The 26,934-nt window shown below is 36.6% G+C and overlaps 1 protein-coding gene and 1 long non-coding RNA gene across 2 annotated transcripts; one reads left to right on the top strand and one right to left on the bottom strand.

The window, feature by feature from the left end:
• Positions 1-465: 465 nt before the first annotated feature.
• On the bottom strand, positions 466-18,677 carry LOC135729947 (uncharacterized). Its single transcript, XM_065247851.1, has 6 exons — positions 18,530-18,677; positions 18,007-18,201; positions 16,720-17,829; positions 16,464-16,632; positions 12,056-12,188; positions 466-725 (listed from the first exon to the last, which is right to left on the bottom strand). The coding sequence occupies exons 1-5, from the start codon at positions 18,675-18,677 to the stop codon at positions 12,068-12,070; spliced, it is 1,743 nt and encodes a 580-aa protein (XP_065103923.1). The 3' UTR covers positions 466-725; positions 12,056-12,067.
• A 7,221-nt stretch (positions 18,678-25,898) lies between these two features.
• LOC135730168 (uncharacterized) lies at positions 25,899-26,572 on the top strand. Its single transcript, XR_010525916.2, has 3 exons — positions 25,899-26,037; positions 26,275-26,364; positions 26,505-26,572. It is a non-coding gene; the product is annotated as an uncharacterized lncRNA (long non-coding RNA).
• The last annotated feature ends 362 nt before the right edge of the window (positions 26,573-26,934 follow it).

Raw genomic sequence — 26,934 nt, forward strand, 5'->3', positions numbered from 1 at the left:
GGTATTTTTACAGATTAAAAATTGTATTTTTACAGAAAATTTATGTAAATGTTTTACTATTTTCCTGTTCATGAAATAAATGTATGTGAAATTTCATAAATCAGTAAATTTAAAGTGTTTTAAATGTATCCCATTTTAGAATGTTCCCTCCAAGAAATAACTTTCTCCAGGGTGCAATTTCTGGTTATATTTGACCAGTGATTAAGCACATTATAGCAAAATCCAAATGCTTTTGCCCTGCTTGCAACTAATATATATATAATCATTAGCTATTAAAATGTGGTTTATTTAGGGTTCTACCATACCCTGGCAGGCAATGCCTATGTCTCCTGGATCAAAGTTCAGAGTTTAACTTTTTGTTGTTCATGGTTCCTTTAATTATTTATTATAAAACTTACAATTTTAAATTTGCAGAAAATAGACAACTTCATATTTCTGAGGCCTTTTATTCATACAAAACATTGTATTATGCCAGCATCAATCATAACTGGACAGACCATCACTTGTTTACTGTGCTAACATGTAATGTTGAATTTTAAAACTAAAACCTTGGAACTTTAACATTACAATCCATGAATGATAAGGAAGAGATAAGAAAATGACATGTTAACTGACGAGAGGATGAAAAACAGTGCCAGTGAACTTTATAGGTGTCTGTGAGGCTTTAGATTCCAGAGGTTTTCTCAGGAACTTCCGCTCCCATGCACAAAATCCTCCTTGGGTCTCTAGAGAACATAACGACTTGTGAGAAAAATTGTCATCCAGTAAAGGAGATGAGAAGTACAGACAGTTTATTACAAGGATTAACAATATGTACAAGCTAAAGCATCAAGTTTCAAACTTACTGAAATAAGTAATATCTCTGAAGCCCAAACTTTAGTAAAGTTAGACGTGAAATCTCAGCGTGTGTGTCCAGTCGAACTAGGCCTGGGCGATCGAGCTAAAATGTACAGATGTGGCCTTTAAAAATGCGCGTTTTCTCCCGCGGCATTCGCCAATTCGTCTCGCAGAGTCTCACAGCATTCTGCAAGTGCTTTCGGGGGGGCTACTTTCCATTTTCCCTTAATGTGTTTCGCTTCACAGAATACCCACCAGGTGGCGCATAAAAACATTGCATTGCGTTGTTTCCAGAAGTTAATAAGGGCATTGCTTAATATTTTACATTGCTACTGTATTAAAAAAGTGATATGTCAACCCCTTCTTGCCAGCATAACAGCGCATACAACTATTAAGATACGTGCAATGCGAACTTATAGGAAGTGCAACAGAGAATTTAGTGTGAGCCTAATAAACGCGACTCTATTTACAATGAATATCTTAATTATTTGTGTTGTCGAATTTTGACACCGTTTCATTGTTTGTTCATAATATTTATAATTGTCAGTTTTTCTAAAAGTATCAATATTTTAAAGAGATTAATGTGGTATAAAAAAGACATGTTTTAAAGTTAAAAATGTTGTAAAAAATATAGTAGTATTCTTATATTTTAAGAATAACAATATGATACATTTATACTGCGCTAAAATGCTTTACATATGGAAAGAGGAATTCTTCTCAACCACCACCAATAAAGTTTACAAATTATTCTTTCGAAAAAAGGCGTTTAAACCCGGGCTGTACAGTTGGCATATGATATCTTTTTTATTTCGTTTTTACATATTTATATTTATAAAATCTTTAATAATAGGCTACCTTTCTTGCGCATATGCAGTCAGTGTTTCTACGTAATTCATAATTGTAAAAAATATTATTGTAAAATAGAATATCACTAAAATAATTTATTAAAGTAACTTAATAAAATGTCTTAATGTCACTTATGTGTTTTTTTAGTTGGTCAAACCAAAATAATTGACGCGAACAGAGAAACTGTGCCTTTTGCGGACGAAAAACACCTCCGAAATGTTGAGTTTATGAATATTTACAATATGTACTTTGTGAAATGTGTGTGTAAAATAATCAATTTTATAACATGTGGCTGTAGAGACAAACACGCCGCATCGCCTTCCAGATATCTTACACGTTCGCATTCCACACTTTTCAAAACTTATTTATATTAAATCTAATTAATAATTATAAATTATGACATGAGAAAATTAGAATTGTGCAAAGAGCCAATTCAGATATTGTTAATTAAAGCTGTTTTATACACCTTTCTGTTATAAATGTTTTAAAAAATATATTAGTATTCTTATATATTAAGAATAACAATATGATACATTTATATTGCGCTAAAATGCGTTACATATGGAAAGAGGAATTATTCTCAACCACCACCAATAAAGTTTAAACATTATTCTTTAGAAAAACGCCTCCGAAGTGTTGAGTTTATGAATATTTACACTTACAATATATACTTTGTGAAATGTGTGTTTAAAATAATAAATTTCATAACTGTAAAGACAAACACGCCGCATTGCATGATTTTATAAATACCGAGGTCCATATAAGTATTTTCCAGGGCATGCACCCCAGGAAAAAAGCTTCTTATTTCCCTGCTCTACATATATGAATTTTAATACATCAGAAACCCAAAGAATCAAATACCTATAGATTTCAAACCATGTCAGTATGCAGAAGACTTGTGTTGGTCATTAGAATACATTGTAATAATTATTTTACCATCCTGGGCACACTGCTGCACACTTTCTCTTCTTTTGTTATTTATTTAACTTTAATGACTTCAACAGGTACTGTTTATTAGGCTTTAAGACTGAATGCAATAAAATGTTCAAGCCAAAATATGAACATTTAAACTCCGTGCACGCGCGCTACGGGTGGATGAAGCGTTGTACCGCGCACGTGATGCATCGCGTTTTCAAGTTCAAGCTTAGCAGAAGTCCAGTGCAACACAGGGAATCTAATCATTATACAGTTAAAAACATATCTTCAAGAATTAAAGGGTGGCGTGGAATGTTGTAAATAAACATGCTGAATAACGGAAAGTGAATTACTGGAGGGAGAGAAAGCAGCGCATTAAATTTGGACACCCAAGTGCTCAGCGGCATTAATGTTTCTTGTCCTGTCACCTTGACAGTCACTGTTTCATATTTCTCATCAATAAACTGCTGTATAATAGTCAGCGTTTGATTACTTACATCTCTCTTGCACTTCCACTAACTGCGCATCTGACCTCTGTGTTGCACCTCTGTCTGCCTGGTTTGATTTTATTGGTCATCTCGGTTTCATTTTGACTTTATCTTACTTAATAGACCCTTTAACTGTTTGTACACCATGTTGACATGGCACCGTATGCGTGCGCATTTAGGCAACGGAGGTATGGCAAGAATCAGCAGTGAAGCAACCTACCCATTACACAAAAAATGCACACGGCCGCGCCGGTCTCAGTGTGTCTGCATCTATGAAAAAAATGTGCACCACCTGCATGCAGAGAGCACGCGTGCTGCCTGCACGACATCCAATCACTGCAGTCCCACGTTGGTTTGGATGTTGGGACCGTACCAGTACAGCTCAGCAGTGGTGTAGTCTACTAGGAATTGTAAAGGATTTCCGTATACCCGCTAAAAATAGCGTGAGGATGCGTAACAGCATGGTTTTGTGACATTTCAAACTTTTAGTAATAGTGAAGCACTGACCATTAGCATGCTACACTTGCTACTTTAGCGGGTTGAAATGCATGTACATATTAGGCTATATATTTGGTGTGTTTGACTTTCTGCCGAACTGCGCGATCCGATCGGCATATGAAATCACTATAGCGACGCGAAAGTGACTGGGGAGCAGAGTGGTGTGGCGCTACAAAACCCACAGGCGAGTGACAGCAAAGTACCGCGAGAGCGATTCAAAGCGGATTTATCCACGTGATAACTGGAATCGCACTCGCGGTACTTTGACATCACCAAGAGATCTATACCACTGCAGCTAAGTCACTACATTGACATGGCAGAAGGACAGAATGCCATTTTGTTCTGGGCACTCTTCCTTCACTCTTTCAAGTAGCCTTGGCAGTGCCTGCTTCTAGTGCTACAGTGGAGCGAGTTTTCAGCCATGGTGGCATCATGGCCAATTTGATCTTTTGAAAATGCAATGCAGTATAGGGGCCTCCCTCCACCTGTCCACAGCATGCATTTTATTTCTGGTGTAAGAGGACTTGACATGACTCGAAACTAAAATGGTAGGACTTTGGACTCGACTTGAGACTTGTTGGCTTTGACTTTTGACTCGACTTGGGACTTGCCTCATCTTTGACATGACTTGACTCGGGACTCGAGGGCAAAGACTTACTTGTGACTTGCATAACAATGACTTTGTCCCACCTCTGCTTATAGACGTCACATGCCGATTGGTCTGCGCTGCGCAGCAAGAAGCCACACGAGCGCTGAGCGTTGAGTCAAATTATAAGACGAGCGTAAGAAAATGACAGAGGTCTGGTCAGGGAATTAACCCAACACAAAAGTGAAAATGATAGCAATGACTCTTTAGATAAGATCTATAGACATGCACATCAGTGTTTTATTTGTCTGGAGAAAAGGACAATTTGATATCCAAAATAGTGTCCAACATAATACTTACTCTATCAATATACTCAAATAAGTAGGGCCTACATGCACTGCTATCAAACGTGATGTGTTTTTGGTGTTGTAATCTGGAACTTGGTGTATATCAAATGTGTTTGTTAAATGTCTCCACATGGAAACGGAATGCCCTCCCCCCGCACAGTCCTGCAATGAGAACCAGAAAAACCGGTTTTTAACCATTTTATACATGTGAATAGTGAGAGCACCCCCTCAGGAGCTGTAGCAGGGTTTTTGCGGGGTCTTTATAAGCTTAAGCCAGGACTTAGTTTAAATAGGAAATATAACTAGTTTTAACAAACATGCCTTACTAAAAACATTATTTGTCTGCATTTTGAGGCAAAAAAGGGCATGGCCGCCCGGACCTCGGTAATTTTCTGACGCGTGTCTTATTTGACTCAATGCTCAGCGCTCGTTTGACGACTTGCGGCGCCACGCAGCCCGATCGGACGGCATGTGACGTCTTAGCACCGCGAGACAGGAGGCCTATGCTTTTGAATAGATCTCGCGGTAGTGGGATGTCACAGGCCAACGGGTTTGTGCTGCGCCCCATTAAGTAAGATAAAGTGAAAATTATTCCTAGATGACCAATAAAATCATACCAGGCAGACAGCAAAGGAGGAAGGATACCTCAGTTAGTGGAAGTAATAGGTTAAATTGGGCCGGAGCGCACCGGAGCGCAGCTCCGCCTCCTCGGGTCCACAACACACCTTGCCGGAGCTCCGGTCCGTCTCCTTCAGCAACAGGGTTTGACGCAAAGCGAATAATAACGTTTTCATTCATAGGCTTCAAACTCGTGCTTGCGGGGCACCCTCGACAAAAATCATTTTGAGAAAATCATGCTTCTCAGAGGTCCACTGTGTTTTTAATCCCGTCTGAATCGGCCATGTCTGTGTTTTTCTCTGACGACTTCTGTAATCTGTCAATTACAGAGCATTTTACCTACTGTTTCACGCCGAACTCAGAGGTCATCTGAGAAATGTAATTCCGTCCGGATGAAGACGTCTGTGTTTGCTCGCAATATGTTTTGAAAACGCGTTTCTTTTCATGTTTTGGCAAACGTGATCTGCCGACAGGTCTCACTAACGCACGTATAGACTATTGTACTTAATTCCTGAATCCCATTCATTCAGATAGCCTATGGATTTTTTTCCATTCGGCGGAATAAAATAATTAAATTAAGACGAGCTGAATATCATACAATGTTAAGACTGGACAAAACCGTTAGTTTTGTAGGTGTTCAGCTTGGGAGTTATACTCGGTTTAACAAAAAATGGGACTAATAATACAACAGAATATTTGGAATTGGGGCAAGCAGAACATGAATTCACAAATCACAAAAAAATTTAAAATTAGATAAATTAGTTAATGATATTGCGCAAATGCTCTCGGTCTCTTCAAGGTCTACGCGAATTAGAGGTTTGTTATAAGACTCCGTTATACATCACGTCTCTTCTAATTGCACAGAAAAAATGAATCAAATGATGCGCATTTGTGACCGTTTAACCCCACGTGGACCGAACAAGAAACGTATGCTTTCATGGAGTCCGTGTATGACATCTCCTTTATTTAGTTTTACATATTTTTATTTATATGCATTTAATAATACCGTAAGATCATAATGTATACACTGTAAAAATGATTCAGTGGCTTTGTAAATGTAGGCTATCTAAAATAAATGATTAAATTAACTTAATAAAATTTTTTAATGTCAGTTAATGTGTTTTTTTTTTAGTTAGACAAACCCAAATAAATGACTAGAAATAGATATTTTGTTTAAAATGTACATATTTTATTTGATGTATACGCCTTAATAATATAAGTATTTAATTTACAGATTATTTTAATCAATATATTTGATAAGGTCAGAATTATATATTTAAGTTTTTGAAACTGTAATAATTGCTTTCTTCAAATTAATATTATTTGCATTTAACATCAACTTAAAAAAATGTACGTTTTACGCCTAACTTCAACTATGATGTACTTACTATTTTTACATTGATATTATTGGAGTAAATGTAGGCAAAAAAATAAATTAATAATAAGTAGAACAAATGTTAATTTTAAAAAATCCCATATAGCCAACAGGTTTTAATCAGCAACAGAGAAACTGCGCCTTTTGCCGATGAAAAACACCTCAGAAACTCCTCGAATTTATGAATTATTACACTCACAATATGATTTAATTTACTTACTACAAAAATATAACTCATTATACAAATTTATTCAACACCATTGCACACTTTATATCGAGTTTCATAACATGTAAAGGAAAACATGATAATATAAAAAGTACAGTAATGCAGAAAAGCGCATTACAACCATGTCCAAGCTATTAAAAACGTTCAGATGCAAAAATGAACTAAATGTACAATTAGATAAACTAGTTAATGATATTGCGCAAATGCTCTCGGTCTCTTCAAGGTCTACGCGAATTAGAGGTTTGTTATAAGACTCCATTATACATCACGTCTCTTCTAATTGCACAGAAAAAATGAATCAAATGATCCGCATTTTAGTCGGATTTTTATGGAGAATAGGCTATGTGACCGTTTAACCCACATGGACCGAACAAGAAAACGTATGCTTTCATGGAGTCCGTGTATGACATCTCTTTTATTTAGTTTTACATATTTTATTTATATGCATTTAATAATACCGTAAGATCACAATGTATACACTGTAAAAAATGATTCAGTGGCTTTGTAAATGTAGGCTATCTAAAATAAATGATTAAAGTAACTTAATAAAATCTTTTAATGTCAGTTATGTGTTTTTTTTAGTTAGACAAACCAAAATTAATGACTAGAAATAGATATTTTGTTTAAAATGTACATATTTTATTTGATGTATACGCCTTAATAATATAAGTATTTAATTTACAGATTATTTTAATCCATATATTTGATAATGTCAGAATTATATATTTAAGTTTTTAAACCTGTAATAATTGCTTTCTTCAAATTAATATTATTTGCATTTAACATCAACTTAAAAAAATGTAAGTTTTACGCCTAACTTGAACTATGATTTACTTACTATTTTTACATTGATATTATTTGAGTAAATGTAGGCAAATAAATAAAATAATAAGTAGAACAAATGTTAATTTAAAAAAATCCCATATAGCCAACGGGTTTTAATCAGCAACAGAGAAACTGCGCCTTTTGCCGATGACAAACACCTCAGAACAGTGGCGGCGTTTCAAGAAAACCTAGGGTATGGCAAAAATTCTTCGTACAAGAAGGCCATTTAAATAACGAATCTATGAAACCATTATATCCATATGTGTACATACTCCACCAACCTGTATAAAATCATATTATAATTGCACGGATGTACACTTACTGACAACAATACGGAAGTATTTGCAATACAAATGAAAAACAAAAATAGAAATCATGGTTGTTTAAAATGCTTTTCAAATGTTGTCATTAACTAAGTGCAACTCCAGCAACAGATAAACTTAAACAAGATAATATCAAAACATACTGTAACATCCCTTCACAAATCTTGTCATGACAGCCGCCAATAAACACTTATAAAAACACAATAAAGACTTTTAATGATGTGATACAGCACACGTAGTTAACCCAGCCAGCTAACCAAAGACTAAAACACTAAATAAAACTCTTAGTAAAACAGGGCTAAATGCAAAAACAAGTCTTACCTTTTGTCGTCGTGCAGTTTTTATTCCACAAGTCGCCATATTCAAAAACGCGCGCAAATAATTAATACACTTCGACTGGGCTACAATTTCCCAGTGTAAGAACATGTTTATTTATCCACAGAGAACAAATCATATTACGTCTGGAATAATGTATGCAATATGCATTGCGCGAGTGTGGGGGAGAACCGTGAGTCTGTTTGAATGTTAAAACAAAAAACGAAAATAAATTTACTTGCGAAAATAAAGATTATAACAACAGCGGTCATCATGAAACCTCCTGCACAATTCAAGCTGCGCTGCAATAATGACAGGCTGATGACATCAAAGTACCGCGAGGGTGAGGTGAGAAATCATGGGAAGAGTTTGCTTTCAAACCGCTCTCGCGGCACGTTGATGTCATCCACATGTCGTTTCCTGTAATATAGCATGAAGTCGAGCACACGCGTAAATTATCCATATTAGTGATGTACCAATGTTCAGATATGTTCTACTGAAAATATTTAATATTATTTTTAATGAGCTTCATTATAGCCTGTTGATTTCTGGTGTTTTGTCTGACTGCTAGGGTATGGCAACTGCCATACCCTGCCATACGCAAACGCCGCCCCTGCCTCAGAAACTCCTCGAATTGAATATTTACACTTACAACATGATTTTATGTACTTACTACAAAATATAACACATTATACAAATTTATTCAACATCATTGCACACTTTATATCGAGTTTCATACCATGTAAAGGAAAACATGATAATATAAAAAGTACAATAATGCGGAAAAGCGCATTACAACCATGTTCAAGCTATTAAAAACGTTCAGATGCAAAGATAAACTAAATGTACAATTAGATAAACTAGTTAATGATATTGCGCAAATGCTCTCGGTTTCTTCAAAGGTCTTTACGAATTATTTTGTTATAAGACTCCGTTATCATCACGTCTCTTCTACTGTAAGTGTACACAAAAAAAAATAAGATGAATGATCCGCGTTTAAGTCAGATTTTTATGAAAAATATTTGACTGTTTATGTAACTGGCAAAAGAAAACTTCGCCAACCAAATGTTTGTCAAAAAGCTTGCATGTGACATCAAAGTACTGCCAATGCACCAAGAATCCCTGTCATGTTACTTCGATATCATATAGTATGCTTAAAGCATAAAGTCGAGCACACATTGTTGTCAGTATGCCTTACTTGAAACACGACTGCCCTCTACAGGTTTTTTATTTCCTGCGTCCCCCACCGAATCCCCCTTCTGCGGGATCTCGCAGATATTCGGAAGTGCTCGCGGCATTCTGCTTTCAGAGACGCGCATTTTTAAAGGCCACATCTGTATATCATTGAAACTACATGTTATAGCTATAATAGCTATAATTATTGATACATTTTATAAAGCTTTTTAAAAAATGACAAGTAGAAAAAGTTTTAATTTAACCATTGTATTTTTTATTTGAATACTTTATTAAGGCAAAAAATATACAGTTTTAGTTTAGCAGTACAAAATAATGTATATATCTTGCATTAAGATTAAATTGGTGTTAAAGAAACTCTATAGTGTTAAATAAAATTTACAAAATCTGTGCAATGTATACACGGGTTTCCTGTTTACAAACGGGATGCGCGCACATCCTGAGGCAGAAAGCCCGATTGGTGAGCTGGTCCGCTACTGCAACAACCTTAAGTATTGAAACTTTCTTTATTGTTTGTATATTTAAAAAACTTGATTTTAGTTGGATCTGTATTTCTGTCTTTAATTTTTCAGTGTTACTGTGATACATGTATGAATTATCATGTTAGGCTAGTAAAGTAATAGCCGCATCTACTTGTAATGTTAAACATCACAGTTAAACATACAGTTAAACATACAGTGATCAAATATCATAGCTCATTTACATTGACAAGAGTAAAATGTTTGTGAGAGAAAGTTGCTTAGGTATAGTTCACCCAAAACTAAACTTTTGTCATTTATTATTTAGGCTCATGTCATTCCAAGCCCTTAAAGTTTGTTTTTATCAGCAGTTTCAGGCCCAAACATAAATTATCACATTCATCTAATTTTTTCTAACGATCCGCTAGCTGCCCGTCCCATAAGCAGGCCTCAAAAAACTGTGTCTCTGTAGGCAGCCTAGGCTTTGAGATCTGCAAACAAAAACAATTGACCACTCAAAATCAAAATAAATATATTTCCAACCATTCACTGACTGGGGGAGCTCAACATCTGTCGGTGATTGGTTGGAACTATATTTATTTTGGTTTTGAGTGGTTGGTTAAACCAATTGTTTTGTTTGCAGATCTGCCTACAGAGACGCATTTTTTGACAGTATAAATTCAGGCAATTTTTGGGAATTAAAAAATGTCTTTCTTTCAAGTATTTAAAAGTCGGCTTTAAGAAAACAGCAGCTGTCGATTAACAAAAGCTATTTAACACTTAAGCATTCAGCTAAGTAGGTTTTGTTCATTCAAATAATAAATAAGTGTAGTTAGCATATACAAAGCAACAAATGTCTTTAGCATAGATATCTTTACCATGCTTCAAAACACAATGCAGCACAATGCCATTTAAACAACTGAAGTTTACATGATATAAATTAGTTCATTGTTATACTATTTAAATCACGCAGATGGGTGCTGTCAGCAGCCAAAGCTATAAATTTTAACGGGCTTATAAACTGACCTGAAAGTGATGCACGGGTATTTATATTTTTTTTCCATTTGAAGACAGAATGCTGTGTCTTCCCGAGCATGTCCATCAATTGACGTGTGTTACTGTTCAAAGTTCAAACGGATGGCGTATGATATAAAAGTATCGCAAGAGCAGACTGCGCGAGCATTTAGGCAACGGAAGTATGGCAAGAATCAGCAGTGAAGCAACACCGAAAGATCTAATCGACTGCAGATTTGTATATTATACATATATATTCTAGACTGAACTAATCTTAAAACTACACTTTGTGACCAAGAAACGGTAATATTAGGATACGGCTATTCAGTCTATTGAGTTATTATGAGATTCAAAACAGCCGAAAGTGTTACCTGTAATTCTGGCTGCCTTCAAATCCGTGGCGGAAGAAAGTAGTTCCCCAACAAAGAGGCTTTTAAATAACTCGGTTGATGTTTTCTAGTTTTCTTTTTTTCAAACATGTGCCATCAAAATCGGCCTACGGCCTCGTGCCTCTGGCCTAATCACAGTTGTGATGATATAGAGCTCTATCACACTACTACTCAAGCGATATTGCTTAAATAATATTATACATTTTTTATATTTAATTATAATATTTTTAATTTTAAGAATTACACTTTCATCGGTTGAAATGGAATTCTTTATCAATAATTCATATCCTGTGAAGAATTAATTACAAGTAAAAACTGCTTGCCTCAAAGTTGGTGACGCTGAAGTGAAGAAATAGTTTAATAAAGTTGCATTTGTGTTCTGAAGATAAATGAAAGGCTAACAGATGGAATGACATGAGGTTTAGTAATTAATGACAGAAGTTAAATTTTTTGGGAGAACTACCCCTTTAAGACACAAGTGTTCATGTTAACATGCATAGCATGTGAGTGCCTTTCAGTTCAGCAAGTAAGCAGCATTCTCCACAACAATGTTATTTTTTCAATGATGATGCAGTAAATAACCAACGATTACTTCGTACTTCATTGTTTAGTTTTTTAATGTTTGTTTTCGGCATTCTAGACGCATATTCATTTTACCCATTATTTTGACTACATAACCTGTTGATGAATTTTTAGTCACTCGTTCTGTACATTGTACACTTTTGCTTTTCAACAAACAAACAATTCTGTACTTTGGGCTAAAGAGCATTCCTTCTTGCAAAGTGACAATAATCAACTTACTCATTAAGAACTTTACTCAAACTCCGAGATGCGAGTGATAAGGGTCAGGACTTTCGGGTTCACTGCACTGGTCTTTTTCTTTTCCAGACGCTCAACTTTTGAGCCCTTATCAGGATTTATCTTAAATATGCACCTGTTGATACATAAGTGAAATAAAAAAACATGCACAAATTAACAAAACATCAACTCACAATTACACACCAATCTAACCAATATTAATGTACCCACACAAAGTGTATGGATGAATGTTAGAATTGTTGTCTCAAAGAGGCACTAGAAGGGTCACTTCTATAGACCTTCTTTGTAGCTCTTCTAAGCTGTACCGAAATTGTACCGAACCGTGGCGCCTGAACCGAGGTACGAACCGAACTTCTGTGTACCGTTTCACGCCTAATGTCAATAATTTTGACTTTGAGAATTTGGGGGCAACACTCTGTCTCTACTTATGTAACTTTAAATATTTGTAACTTAAAGGGACACCATGAAACTTTTTGGCCACTAGGGGGTGCTAGACATGTATTTTTCACTTCTAGCGCCCCTAGAGCCCACAAGCGCCGCAGCACTGTCGCAAAGGAAAGGAACTGGCCAACCTTAAAACTAAACTAAAAACTAAACATTTAAAACGCTAAACGATCAACATTTTGAGACAACAGTGAGAAACGCAGTCATGTTACAACTTTCTGATGAGGAACTCGTCGTGGCAGAAGCCATGTCTCAATCTGAAGGTTGCAGCCTCCAGATGTCGTATTTCTAAGCTGTATACATCATCAAGACTGTCTTATTTCACAATATTAACAATTACAAAGTTGACTATTATACTTAGTTAATCGTAAATTGTTGCAGTATGCTTATGACTTGCGAATGTATTGCTCAGTTTACCTTAATAAACCAGGCTTGATGACGTATGCAGCCTGCATATTTGACCTCCGGAGGCTGCAGCCTTCCAATTCAGAAACGACCAGAAGTATTTCCTTGCCTTTTCCCAAACAAATATTGTTGCATCGTCTCTCTCTCCCCCTCGCCATCAGGATTTTCCGCAATGGCGCTCGTTTTTCCTCTCTTTTGTGTGAAAATTGTCGCTCCAAATCCAAGTAAACCGATGTGGTCCAAGCAGACCTAAAGGCTGCCGCTTTGTAATACGTCACGCGAGTATCAGCGGAACGCAGCAAATGAGGAAGAGAGAAGAGAGAAACGCTCGGATCTGATTGGTGAATGAATAGGGTTTGGTTTTACACTGTGTGAGTTTGAGCAAGTTTGACTGCTATTGCATCCTGGATTGTAATGTAAATATCATAGACACAGTAAAAGAAAGGAAAATACGCGAACACCGCATGTGAATACAGGGCACTATATGCAAGATAATCGCCGTCATTTATAAAGAACATCGCATTTATGTATGAATCAAGAGTTTATATAAAAAAATTGCCTTAAAGGGGAATCGAACCCGGGTCGCCCGTGTCATAGGTCTGTGGCTCTAAAGACTGTGCCACAGAGTCACATAATAGAAGCTGCTCTCTACATTCCTTAAGTAAGCCTCCAGCAAAATTCACGTTAAAAACAAATTGTGTGGAGGAAGTGACGTATGCCATAAAGCAGTCAATTTTGTAGTTTTTTTTGTGCTCTGGTTACTACCAGAAACCCTAAGTTTTAAAATACGAGTAAAAGTGATACAGACCCCGTCAGGCTATGGTAGACATGTCATTCAACCTATTTAAAGTCGATGTACTATCACAAGGGTCTTGAAAATTTATTATGAAGGTTGAAAAATTACATGGTGTCACTTTAAAAGATATTAGTGGAATAGGAATGATGCCCAAGGGCGTGGAAGGTTTATTTATTAGAAATGTCCAGACATACGATCTCACTGAAAAAAAAATCCTGGCAAAATTTACTTAAGTATTTGGATCATTTAGATTTTAATTTAAATAGTTGTTTTATCAATATGTATGTACGCAGATTTATTGGAATAAATATAAATCTGTTCAATGTTAAAAAATGAAATAAAAGTTAAATACAATTAGATTTAATCAGTTAAAAAGTGTGAGTATGGTTTCAATAAAGCTGAAACAAATCAGATAAATTGTATGAGATTGGTTTACATAAAAATTTCAGGAAACTGACTTGAGAAGCGGAAATGACACAGCTCCATACTCCAGTCAGGAGGTGGCGCCAAAAACAGAAGCGTCACACTACAGCACATTGACTTCGCCGTTTTGCATTGGACTGGATCGAATCCTCATCTCACTAGTCTACTTTCAACAAATTGTGAGTGAGTAAAGATAACACGTGTAGGATGTTACTTGTTAGTTTGGTGTGATTATCTAAAATATAAATGTCTGTTGTTTAATTACATGTTTTAGAGTAAAATACACCTCGATACACAGCAAGTTAACTTACCCTGTCAGTGTCTCTTGCTTTAAATTGTAATTGTTTGTGGTTTAATGTTTGAAACCAAAAATAAAAAATAAAGTCATACTGTAGGCTGTAACTGTTAAAAAAATGTCTAGATGAAGTAACACCACATATGTTGCGTTTGTTATATTACTTGCAGTAATTAGGTATATTATTGTTTTAATAGAGAATTAAGTAAATAAGCACAACAAATATTTTTTCTGCAAAAAGATATTTATTATATCTTTAAAAAGGTTTATGCCTCTTAAAAGTAATACAAATAAAACACTTCACAGTCTTTACTGTATTAATTAAACATACACGCAATCATATGAAGTACAACAGTTCTTTAGTCAAGAGCAGAGAGTGATTTTATAGAGATAAATTTGTATACTGCGACTTTAAAACGTGAGAGAGATCACTCTGTTCACGTGCACAGATGACAGGCTGCTGTGTGTGCGCTAGGGATGCACCAAAAATTCGGCCACTGAAAATGGCCCAAAAAAGCATTTTCGGTTTGAAATGTTGTGATGACACAAACAGACACCGCGACCTGCACGTGCTTGTCTAAAGCACCGTGTCTGCGGTGTGGAAGTATTTAACCGCACATGAGCAACAGGTTAAAAAAATGCTCGCACTACGTAAACAATTGTCTCTAATTGCAGCCGCATTCAGGATCCCTATGATGACAAAAGTAAACAGCCAGGAACAGTTGGTTTACATGGAAATCCAGTTTTTTGTTTGTTAAAAAAACAACAGCATCAAAACAACAACAAGAATAGCAGATTAAACATTGTGGTTAGAGGACCTATTGGCTTTGTATTGGCAAAATTTGGCCTGTGGAAAACTAATTGAGGAACCCTGTGCTATGCCCACAAAGTCAAGTGGCATTTTCTTATCTGTGACTTCAGTTAATATTTCAGAATCAGAATCTGATGTATAGATATTTCACTTCGGTTAGAAGAAAAATTTGTACTGATAATTGATATGTACTAAAAATTGATATGTGTTATTTGTGTTTTGCTAGATGTTTTGTCTTAGTAGTCTACATTAAAAGTAATGTATTTTTTATACCTAGAGAGTGCCTGCCCGAAAGGCTACCAGGGATTTTGAAATTTTGCGAGCCCTGCCATGAATACAGCAAATGAAATTAATGTACATGTGACAAAAAAAGGCTGTATATTATTCTGGCCGGTAAAAAATATGCTGGGCTGGTGGATTTTTTCATCTACCAGTCCCCGTGGCAGGTGAGCCAAAAAGTTAATTTCGGACCCTGGTCGTGCACACAGTTCACAACAGAACCGGAAGTGAAGACAATGCTGAATAAAGTCATAATTTTTTTTTTTTTTGGAACAAAATGTATTTTAGACTACTTTGATGATGTTTTTATTACCTTTCAGGACATGGACAGTATACCGTGTATAGATTTTCAATGAAGGGTCAACAAGCTCTCAGACTAAATATAAAACATCTTAAACTGTGTTTCAAAGATGAACGGAGGTCTTACGAGTTTGGAACGACACAAGTGTGAGTCATTAATGAAATTATTTTCATTTTTGGGTGAACTATAGCTTTAAATTTAGAAAAACGGAATGTTTAACTCAAACTTAATTTCTTTTCGACTGAACAAAGAAAAACAAACATGGGTGGGTGTGTGTGTCTGGATTGGGTGGGAGGATTTACTGATTTGAAATAGTTACTATTGTGTTAAAGACAACAGTCGTTTTAGTTATTTATATAATATATATATATATATATATATATATATATATATATATATATATATATATATATTTTATTTGTATGTTATTTTAAGTTAGTTTGAAATAAAGTTATTTTTTTAAATCTACATTCTCTTCTTGTTCTCTCTCTTTAAGAACTTCTGGTCTATGGTATATTGGCTGAAATGAGATTTAAGCTCTATCCCTTCAGCAATCAGTTCAACTTAATATAAAAAATACAAGATACTACCTCAAGAATAAAAAATCCAATCAGTAGATAATTTAATTACACTTACCTTTGGAGAAACTCGAGCGTCGCCCCAAGTGCTGTTGGGTAGTGCATGTTGAAGATGTAGAAAGACACAAACATGCAGACCAGTGCATCTGTGAAGCTTGTCATGTGTTCCATGATCACCACCTGGTCCGCTGCCACCATGAAACCTGCTGCAGACATTGGACTCTCTCCTGTGAAAAAACAAATATAAAAAAATTCATCAATTTAAATGTCACTACTTGTTTTTGCATTCACAAATTATGTTGCCTCTCACTTACCGCATACAATAATACAGGGTGTGGGTGGCAGGTGATCTGTCTGAACCTCAGCTGCAATGCAGGTTTTGTCGACCATGTGGAACATTCTTGCATGGTCTTCTTTGAAGTGTAAAAGCAGCATCATCACTGCTCCAGAGGGTCCACCACGAGCTTGAATTTCTGCTCTCTGTTTTGAAGCTATGCTTGATTTTTCAAGTGGAAGAGACTGCAAATACTCTAGAACTCTAGCAAATTTCACTGCCATTGCCTCCTCAAATGCCTCGTTGATGTGGACACCCGTTAGAAGTTTGAAATGTGCCTTCATGCCAACAAGTGAAAATAAAAAGGGCCATTCTTCTTTAATAAGCTGTGTGTCCTTGCCAGACTGTATGTCACTTCTCTGCGATACGAAGGTATCTGACATTAACTGTTCTATTTGTTTTGCATGCATGTCATTGACCTTAAACATTTCCTGCATCTCTTTTTTCTTTTTCATCTGGGCTTCCACATTCACAGGCCGAGACTCCCAAAGAATACATCCATAAGAGTCTTTACGTTGCAGCTTTTTTTCTGGAACAGGGCTGCCGTCATCTATAGTGCTGCTGTGCTTCTCATTTCTTCTGTAGTTATCAATCCTGTGCTGAAATTGCTTAGTTAAAGCATCATGCCCACTTCCAACAACCTCATCTCCAATCATGTCTTTTAAAGACTTTGGATATGTTAGGACCATCTTCCGAGCAACTTCATTTAGGTGTTTTTTTGATGGTTTTTGGCAAATGGCAAGGATTTCACCTGCAATAATACGTACCATTTCCCTCCTTTCTCTGGCTGTTGGTCTCTCCTGATTTTCTAATTTCTTCCTCAAAACTGCTGGCAACATGTTCCAAGGCACTTTAAAATTATAGTGCCAACTACTGTCCTGTTGTGTAGAGGAACTAGTGCTGTCACTATCTGATGGAGAGGAGATGACACTTGAGAGTGAGGTTTGAGAAGTAAGAGGTGTTTGTGGGCTTGTTGGATTGATCCGTGGTGGTGTTACAAGATTTTGGGGTGAGACTAGAGAACGTCTAGGGAAATCATCTTCCATGTTCGAGTGGCTTGGAGCTATATCACTCTGAGCAGAGAAGACACCTAAAAAGCACAGACACACATTCAGATCAAAGTCATGCTTGAACATGGATTCTTTTTTTGACAGTGTAAACACACAATTTTGTAGAAATTATCACTTATTATTTAAATACAGGCCCTTTGTCAATATTTACAAACAAAATAAAAGATACATTCAAATGTTCAAACTATAGGCCTTACTTTTTATGTGTGCAAGAAGCGTCCTCGCTTGAATGGGCTTGAGCACTCCACCAAGGTCATCTGTCTGTACATGCTTCATGTCATCAGCCGTTTCCACGCCCAGGTCACAGAGGGCATCCAAAATAGGTTGCATTGTAGCCGTTGTGCTATACATCGGAAGTGCTTCTTTAATAAGTGTGGCTATGTCATCCATGGCTAAACAGGGGAAATAAATGATCAGTGAAATGAAAACATAGCTACAGATCTAAAACACTATGCTTCAGGGATATTACTTTCATCCCAAACAGACTGTATGCAGCAAGTGGGTAAAAGTCTAGACAATGATCAGCTTGAATGCAAAGCATATCAGTTGCAGCTTCTCCAACTTTATGGAGCCCATACTCCGGCATGTAAGATGATGTGTGTTGTGTCACAAGAAAATAGACATCTTTGTTTCCTTTCATAAGAACAAGCTCAATTTGCCCAAATTCAACAGACTCATCATTATTAAGGCATAGAAAGGAACCCTTTCTATAGAGAGTACCCTTTAAGGTCACTTCTGTGGACACCAAGTCAGGTGTGACCAAGCTTGCCTCAACAGCATTGCGTACTTTACTGCTGTACAGCTCAGCATGGTAAGGGGTGGAATCTTTCACCTGCAAAGCTTGAGGAAAGAAAGAACTGGAGTTCATGTAAGATTGAAGGAGCTGATGATTGTTTGCCAGACTCTTGCAAACATTTTTGAAGTTTTGTGTCCTCCTCACACATAGTTTGAAGTATTAGTGTTTGCTCTCAAACCTCATGGTCCACAAGCGAATGAGTGGGCCAAACCTCATGATCAGCAATGGATAGTGTAGGAGATAGTGATGCTTTGGTTTTAGTTTTTCGGAAGGAAACAAATGCTTCCTCATTTCAAGATATTCCTGAATGTGGACCTGAAGGAAACTAACCTGGGCAGCAGATATTTGGGGGGAACAGACTAACTCCACTATTTCCTTTAGCATTATCACTATCTGCCATACCTGGTCGTGGGTGTCTTTGATTCGGTCCCCAATAATAATGGGAAGGAGTCGCAGCAAACACCAATTCTCAGCTGCCTGCCCACCAATCTTAATTCCACGTTCATTCACTTCTGAAGGAACTGAACTAGCATCCGAACCCATGTACTTGAACTGTTTGATTTGTCGGTTGAGTTGCTGGTATGTCATCCATTTCTTTACCTTCACAAAGTACTGCAGGTAAATAGAAAGGTCATAGGCAACCACTCCTTCAAACAGGTCATGGCCTATGCAGGGTGGAAGGCCAGGCTGACATACATGAAAATACTGAAGACTATTGAAAAGTGAGTCAAACTTCACTCCATTTACAACAGTTTCTTCACTGTCTTGTAGTTGCTGTACTGCCTCTTTGTAATTCTCAACTGTCCTTACTGGAAACCTGACTGTCACATTACCAATTTCCTCTCTGGGTACCAGACAGAACCTACAACAGTGAGAGGAAGTACTGAAATTTTCAGTGTACCCACCAATACAGTGGGATCCTAAATTGTCACCAACAATGCACAAGACCGTTGCCCGTACAACATGACCTGAAGACGTGACTAGACCTTTGTCTTCTAGCTCTTTCATGTCTGACAGCATTTTGGAAAACAATTTCTCATGCCCAAAGTATTTAAAATCTTGCTCCGTGCACAAAAGCAAAAGCTGCAGGTGATCAACACTTGACCGATAGAAGGGCTCAAAGTTGGCAAGTGTAAAGTACACCCCCACTATCTTGTGCTTTTTCTTTGCCGAGCCGAGAGGGTTCACTACCTCAAAAGCATCCTGGTATAAAATAAGCTTTAAACTTATACCTGGCTGCATACACAAAGCATTGGTATGAAACACTGATCCATCACACACATCAGTAAATACCCCTGTAGGAGGGACATATTGAGTCTTCACACATTCCTGCCAAACCACAGGATCTTTTAATATTGCATTCAAAGTGTCTTTAAGAGGGATGTACTGTGCATACCTTTCTCTTCTCTTATCATCCGTCCCTAGGTAAATAGGTTGTGGGTGCACATAGGAGAAGTTCTTTTGAAAAAATTGCTTCCTGGTATGTTCTGTAGAGAGAGGAAGGCTGCATGAAGAATGCAAATCTGTCACACCGTTCAAAGCTGCTTCTACATCAGAATCAGACATATGTGTACTCTTTTTCAGTATTTCTTTTAATTGTTTTGTTGTGTGCTGACTGCAAATGTCATGCAAGCCATTAATCTCTTCAACAATCATCTGTATGGTGGATGAAGGAACGAGGTGCTTGGCCTGAAGTTTCATGTAAAACATACAGAGATTTTTTGTGTAGATGGCTCTCATATCAGTGTCACTTGGCATATCCTCACATTCATTTTCCCCAGTATTACTTTCAATTGCATCAAAAGCTGGCTCAGTATGCACCAAATCTGCTGAACATGTAGCGGATAATTGCCCTGCAGTCGAATGTTTATGGATTCTGTATATATGGGAAGTAAATGATGACCGCACCTTAAATATTTTGCCACACCTAGCAAATGGACACTTAACCAACTCACTTTTGGAAAAATGTGTCCTGAGATGTGCAAGCAAATTTTTTAGATCTGTGCACTGCTTCTGACAACTTGTGTTCTCACATGTATATGGTCCAGGAATACTTTGGCCAGTTGTCACAGATGGGTTTTTGTGGTGTCTATGAAAATGTGATTTAAGAGCATTGTATTTGACAAATACACGTTTGCAGTCAGTCACACAACATGGATATTGGCCATTAGCCTCATGTCTATGTAGTACTTGATGGTCTACATAACCTTTTACAGATTTTAGTGAAAAACCACAGAAACGGCATGTAAAGACAGTCATTTTTTGACATTACAAACTACACTGTGAGCTATAAAACATTTAAAAGGCTTATTATAAATTTTAACACAGAAAAGCGTGTATATTGTGGAGAATTTTGTTCTCGTTTCCTTAACAAGTGTTAATTTCTAGTGTTAATATGAAGCTTTGTAATGCTGCAGCAGCTGCACGTGTCAGTTTGGGCAGAAGCACGTGCAAGATGTGTAGCGAGTGTTAAAATAAGAGGTTAAAAGTGGTTATATGTTAAAAACCACTCATCACTATGCAAAAAGAAAGTTGTTAATGTATAAGATTGTAATGTACTGTCTTTTTGTTATGTATATATTTATTATTCATCAATGATCAATATATAGATAAAGCCATCGCATCATCGCTGTTCTTTTATGTAAAACTTTACACTTTTTTAAGGAGTATTACAACCACACAGAAATCTAGAAATATATAGTTACTAAAACGTGTATTTATTACATTCAGAAGTACCGCGTGTAAAAATAGCAGACGCAATTAACTGTTTTATATGCAAAAGTTTATAGCTAACTTTATCAAATCAAACTTCTGCGCACACGGGAGACAGTAAAATTACTTCAATACAATATCATGTAAAATATATAAATGAAATGATTAACAAGAAATGATTAAGGTCAAGGAAAAGATGTTTGCTTATGCATGTGCTCACCTGTTGGCCAAGTGTGAATGAGCGAGCCCGCGTTGCGTTGTTCGTTCAGTTCGTTTCGTTGATGCTCCTTTACCAAAATTACGTTAGTTTGCGGAGTACAAGCAAATGTAATGAAGCTGGCTTCAACAACAAAACACGTGTCTTGTCTCTTCTTTTTCTCTCGTTCTCTAGTAGGCTACTGACTGCAAGATCACCAAATTAAAAAAATATTGCGCATGCATTTCAACATAAAGGGTTTTGCTCTAGTCGCAAAAAAAGACGACGCCCACTGTTAACTCAAATTCCACCTCAATCTCTAGCTGGTGAACATGGTTCAGCAATACTAAAACATCATCATTATTAAAAAAAATTGGAGCTGCAACTAGTGTCATGGTAGCCTACCCGTAAAAAAAAAATATTTGTATAAATTATTAAATTATTTAATGATATTAAATATTTAAAATATAAATTATTTAGTGATATTGCCACAGCTGTGGGTGATAGTGTTTATAGTCCTCTGCAGTGTGTGTTTGTGTGTGTGTGTGTGTGTACCTGGTAATTATCAATTGTCCCCACAAAGATAGGAATACCAGTGTTTTTGTGACCTTGTGGGGACATTTTGATGTCCCCATGAGGAAACAAGCTTATAAATCAAACAAAATGATGTTTCTTGAAAATGTGAAGTAGCAGAAGGGTTTCTGTGATGGTTGGGGTTAGGGAATGGGGTAGGTAAGGGGAATAGAATATACAGTTTGTATGGTATAAAATGCATTACGTCTATGGAATGTCCCCACAAAACATGTGAGAGAGAGAGAGAGAGAGAGAGAGAGAGAGAGAGAGAGAGAAATATTTAGGGCTTTGGGAATTGGGACCCTCCACTTTTTGGAAAAAATGCTCATTTTCAAGCTCCCCTAGGGCCTAGAGTTAAACATTTGATTTTTACAGTTTTGGAATCCCTTCAGCTGATCTCTGGGTCTGGTGGTACTAACTATTTGCATAGCTTATCACAATCCATTGAATCTGATTATACAATTAGCATCACGCTCAAAAATAACCAAAGAGTTTCGATATTTTTCCTATTTAAAACTTGACTCTTCTGTAGTTACATTGTGTAGGCTACTAAGACCGACAGCAAATTAAAAGTTGCCATTTTCTGGGCAGATATGGTTAGGAATACTCTATTACACCAGAATGAATCATGGACTTTGCTGCCGTAACATGACGCACTGCCCGAAAATAGTCCCCAATTTGTTAAATCTGTTAGTACAGGTTATAACACAACAGCTTTTTTCCATTTAGACACGTTTTCCCTGTATTTTCACTGATTTCACACTGTACACAAATTCTGCCACTCTGTCTTTCACCAAAGGTGATGTCACGTGCATACCCTCTATTAAAATTAATCAAGGGGACTATTTTCGGGCAGTGCGTAATATCACTACTCCTGCTGCAGCCATGTTACGGCAGCAAAGTCCTTGATTATTACACCAGAATGAGAGAATCGCAACTTTTAATTTCCATCGGTCTAAGTACATGAGTACTACAGAAGAGTCAAGTTTTAAATAGGAAAAATATTGAAACTCTTTGGTTATTTTTGAGTGTGATGCAAATGGACTAATCAGATTCAATGGATTATGCTAAGCTATGCTAAAAGTGGTACCGCCACACCTGGAGATCAGCTGAATGGATTCCAAAACGGTAAAAACCAAATGTTTAACTCTAGGGGAGCTGGAAAATTAGCATATTTTTGAAAAACGAAAAAGTGGAGTATACATATACATTATAAACAACAACCATTTTACCAATTAAAAACTAAGCTTTAGTACACACTCACAGTCAGCCTCTCTTACACCCAATCTCCATTCCAAACAAAGCAACTGTGTATTTGTAATATGTATACTCAATGGTCACTCGAGATTCTATTAAAGAGCTAAGCAGCTTCTTTATCAACTTATTTTCCTGCATTTTTACACTGGTGGGATTTCAAAATGGCTAACTTAGCTTGGGCAATACAAAAATGGCAAGAATCATTGTTGTTTTCATAAACTTCTATATTTATATCCTAATATAAACTATAGGTATTGTTATATGAAAACCCCAATTTTGTTATCAACTTTTTAAGTATTACAAATGAAGGACCAAGTCTTGGACATTCAAAAAAACATATGAAAAACATCATGAGCATTACGGGACAGAACAATCTTATACAATTTTAAAAACTATTTTGAGGCTATAGCACAACTCTACACTGAAGATCTCCACATTTCTTGAAGATCGGAGGTTTATACTCTCTCCATGATGGATGTACTTCTTCGCAAATAGAGATCTTATCCCTCAATTTAGTATTTATTTTTCCTTGCAAATGTCCAACATCACAGATTTAACACATACATAAAAGTATTTCTTTGCCACATTATGAAAAAACAAATCCCCTTCAACAATGTAGTATAGTTTATATAACAACTCCTCAGGGGTCAGCTTCAGCTCAGGGAAGTTCTGAGATGTAAAACCATCTACCAGAGCTGAGTTTATATGTAAGGAATAATTGACGACAGACCGTTGAAGAAAATAATGCACACCCAAGGTGGTAGTGCTGTTACACTGCGGGTGTCCATTATTTTCAAATAATTCAAAGGACCGGAGTCAATTATTCCTCTTTTACCAAGGTTATCACAAACATTGCTCTGGTGCCTAATTTTAAGACATTTTAAAGGTTACCCTGCTGAAAAAACCAGCATACCAGCAAGACCAGCATATGTTGTGTTTTGGTGCTGGTTTGCTAGTGAACACCAGCAAAACCAGCATCAGCACCAGCATTAGCACCAGCTAAACCAGCAACAAACCAGCATTAGCACCAGCTAAACCAGCATTAGCACCAGCAGCCGCAGCTGGTCATACCAGCATATGTTGTGTTTTGGTGCTGGTATGCTGTGACCACCAGCTAAACCAGCATAGACCAGCATAATTCCCATGCTGGTCCATGCTGGTTTGATGCTGTTTTTTTTCAGCAGGGTAGCCGTGCGGTTTACAGAAAAATAATCAACACCCATGGAACATTTCTCAGCCAAACAGCATTCAATAGGCCCGTGGTATAAAGGACATTATAAAACGGTTAGTTCCAATCCTTGATTCTGATTGGTCAATAGGTGTGCTTTATTTACGGCTATGTCCGCTTCACCCAACGGTTCTGTGAATCACTGCGCTCTTAGCAACACCCTTAGCAACCACCAGCATCGGTTTGTTGTTTTTATTTGAGCTTTCATGCATATTACACATTGGAAGACATTTTTGATCATGGTCAGGGACTATTTTTTCTAACGGAAGGAATGCTTTTTATTGATTTAACTTCATGAAAGTTGCACTAATTTTTTTATTTACTTTAATATTGTGTGGTAACCGTTTTATAAAAGCAATAAGGTACATGAGGCAAGTGCTGTATAGTGAATAAGTAACGGCTGAAGGGCGTTGTTAGGCACGACGCGAAGCCTCTCGTACCTTGCTTACTTAATTCATGGGGCAAAGCATCCCTAATACACTTAATCATCCTACCCACAGTTCTCAGAGAATTTAATTGAACATGTGAAGCAAATGATAACACAGTTCGTAATCATAAACATAAACACACGTTATCATGAAGCACAACTGTTTACTACACTTTTGTTATTTTCAGGGTGTTTACCTAGTGACTAATGAAACTGAAGTCTCACAATACATGAAATTATTTTGTATGAAATAGATTTGTCGATGTTAAAAAATAGGGTGATGTAGTGAAGTATGGGGGGTCAACAGTCATACGGGAGAAGCAACAGAATCTTTTCTTTTTTCAGATAGGTCTACACGTTTTACACGTGCACAAAAACACACCAACAAATGCGAATGGTTAGCAATATGTTATAGGCCATACACACACACAAACAAACACACACACACACGCACGCACAAACACACGCACACACACACACGCACACACACGCCTATATAACTACATACATACACCACATACATATACACATGCATATATATTTGTGATTGTAACTTTTGTTGACTATTCAGAGAATGATGTGTTTTGACAAAGATCAAAATATTTCCACAGAATAATGAAAATAAAAATTCTACAAATATTTAATATTAATACTTTTATTCAACAACATCACAATTTATTCAGAGGCATATTGTTTTTTGTTTGTGTGTGCATTTGTGTCGAATGTGTCGTAGGTCGTAAGAGTCGATTAGAGAAGTTTATTTTTATTTTTTTTAAGTATGTATATCTTGATCCACACTCCAGTCCAGTCGGTGGCGGTAATGCTCCTATAAGTTGGTTGCCAACCGCCAGTTAAACACTAAAGAAGAAGAAGAAGATGATTTGGTCACATGCTTAGAAGTTTGAATTGACAAACGGTTGTCAGATTTGCGCGGGTGTTTTCAATTCAATGCTTTTAGGTAAGCCAATCTCGGATATCATGGAGCTGCATTGTCGTTTTGGAATAAGGATGTAATGTTTCTTCTGCGTTTCGAACGAAGGTAAGAGTGTTTTCAGTTCAATATAAAAAGTATGCATTTGTAACTGGTGGGAATTATTTGAATATCTTTTTCCCCTATAGTATTCTTTTCTTGAATTTACTGGTTATACTACGTTTTTTCCTGTTTTATAATTTAAATGGGTTAATGAACCTCACACAATTTTGTAAATGTTATCGTTCACAAGTAAGCGAATATAACGTTAAGTTTAAAGGAACTTTTCTTCGCGTCTTCGTTTAGGGTCGGAGCGTCATCGGTGGAACATCTCGGGGTTTCTCCATGTACGACGTGCAATCGTATTACGGTGTTTTTCTCGTGGACGTTTCTCTGGTATGCTGAGTTTTATCGTCCAAATGCATTTTATTTATTGATTTAAGTGATAACAGGATTTGATAGTGTTGGTTGTGATGAAGTGTTGTAATACGATTATGAAATTCATAATGTCCTTATAATACTCCTATTATGCTCAGTCTAGATAGTGAGAGATAAACCATTGCCCCGTTGATCCACTGCTGATGTCGGTCTGTTTACAGGTATGTATGTTGTTTATTTAGTTAGTTTAATGAAAGAAAATAGATCTGGTTGACTGTTAATAAACATGTAAGTTATTGTACATGGTGTTTTAAGAATCCATTTGAATGATTCTGCTGGCCCTGTGCGTGACGCACGTGGTGAGGCCTGCACATGGCGTAATGTTAGGTGCTAAATGTAGTGAATGTTTAATTTGGATGTCCCTAATGGCATTGTAATTGTTTCATTCGTATGTTAAATCATAGAAATTTAAACTAATACATTTTATTGTAATCGAGTGTGTATATATAATGTAATTATATAACATTACTAATAATACACTATTAGAGTGCATTAAATTAGAGCTCTGGTCAATTTTAACATTTAGCT

The sequence above is a fragment of the Paramisgurnus dabryanus genome, chromosome 11, assembly GCF_030506205.2.
Source record: "Paramisgurnus dabryanus chromosome 11, PD_genome_1.1, whole genome shotgun sequence".
NCBI lineage: Eukaryota > Metazoa > Chordata > Actinopteri > Cypriniformes > Cobitidae > Paramisgurnus > Paramisgurnus dabryanus.

Excerpts from the sequence above, each read along its gene's own strand:
- LOC135729947 (XM_065247851.1), bottom strand. The coding sequence starts at position 18,677 with ATGAACTCCAGTTCTTTCTTTCCTCAAGCTTTGCAGGTGAAAGATTCC. Across the intron at positions 18,202-18,529 it reads CACAGAAGTGACCTTAAAGG|CCATGGATGACATAGCCACA; the intron begins GTACTCTCTATA and ends TCCCCTGTTTAG. Across the intron at positions 16,633-16,719 it reads ACCCTGTATTATTGTATGCG|GAGAGAGTCCAATGTCTGCA; the intron begins GTAAGTGAGAGG and ends GTTTTTTCACAG.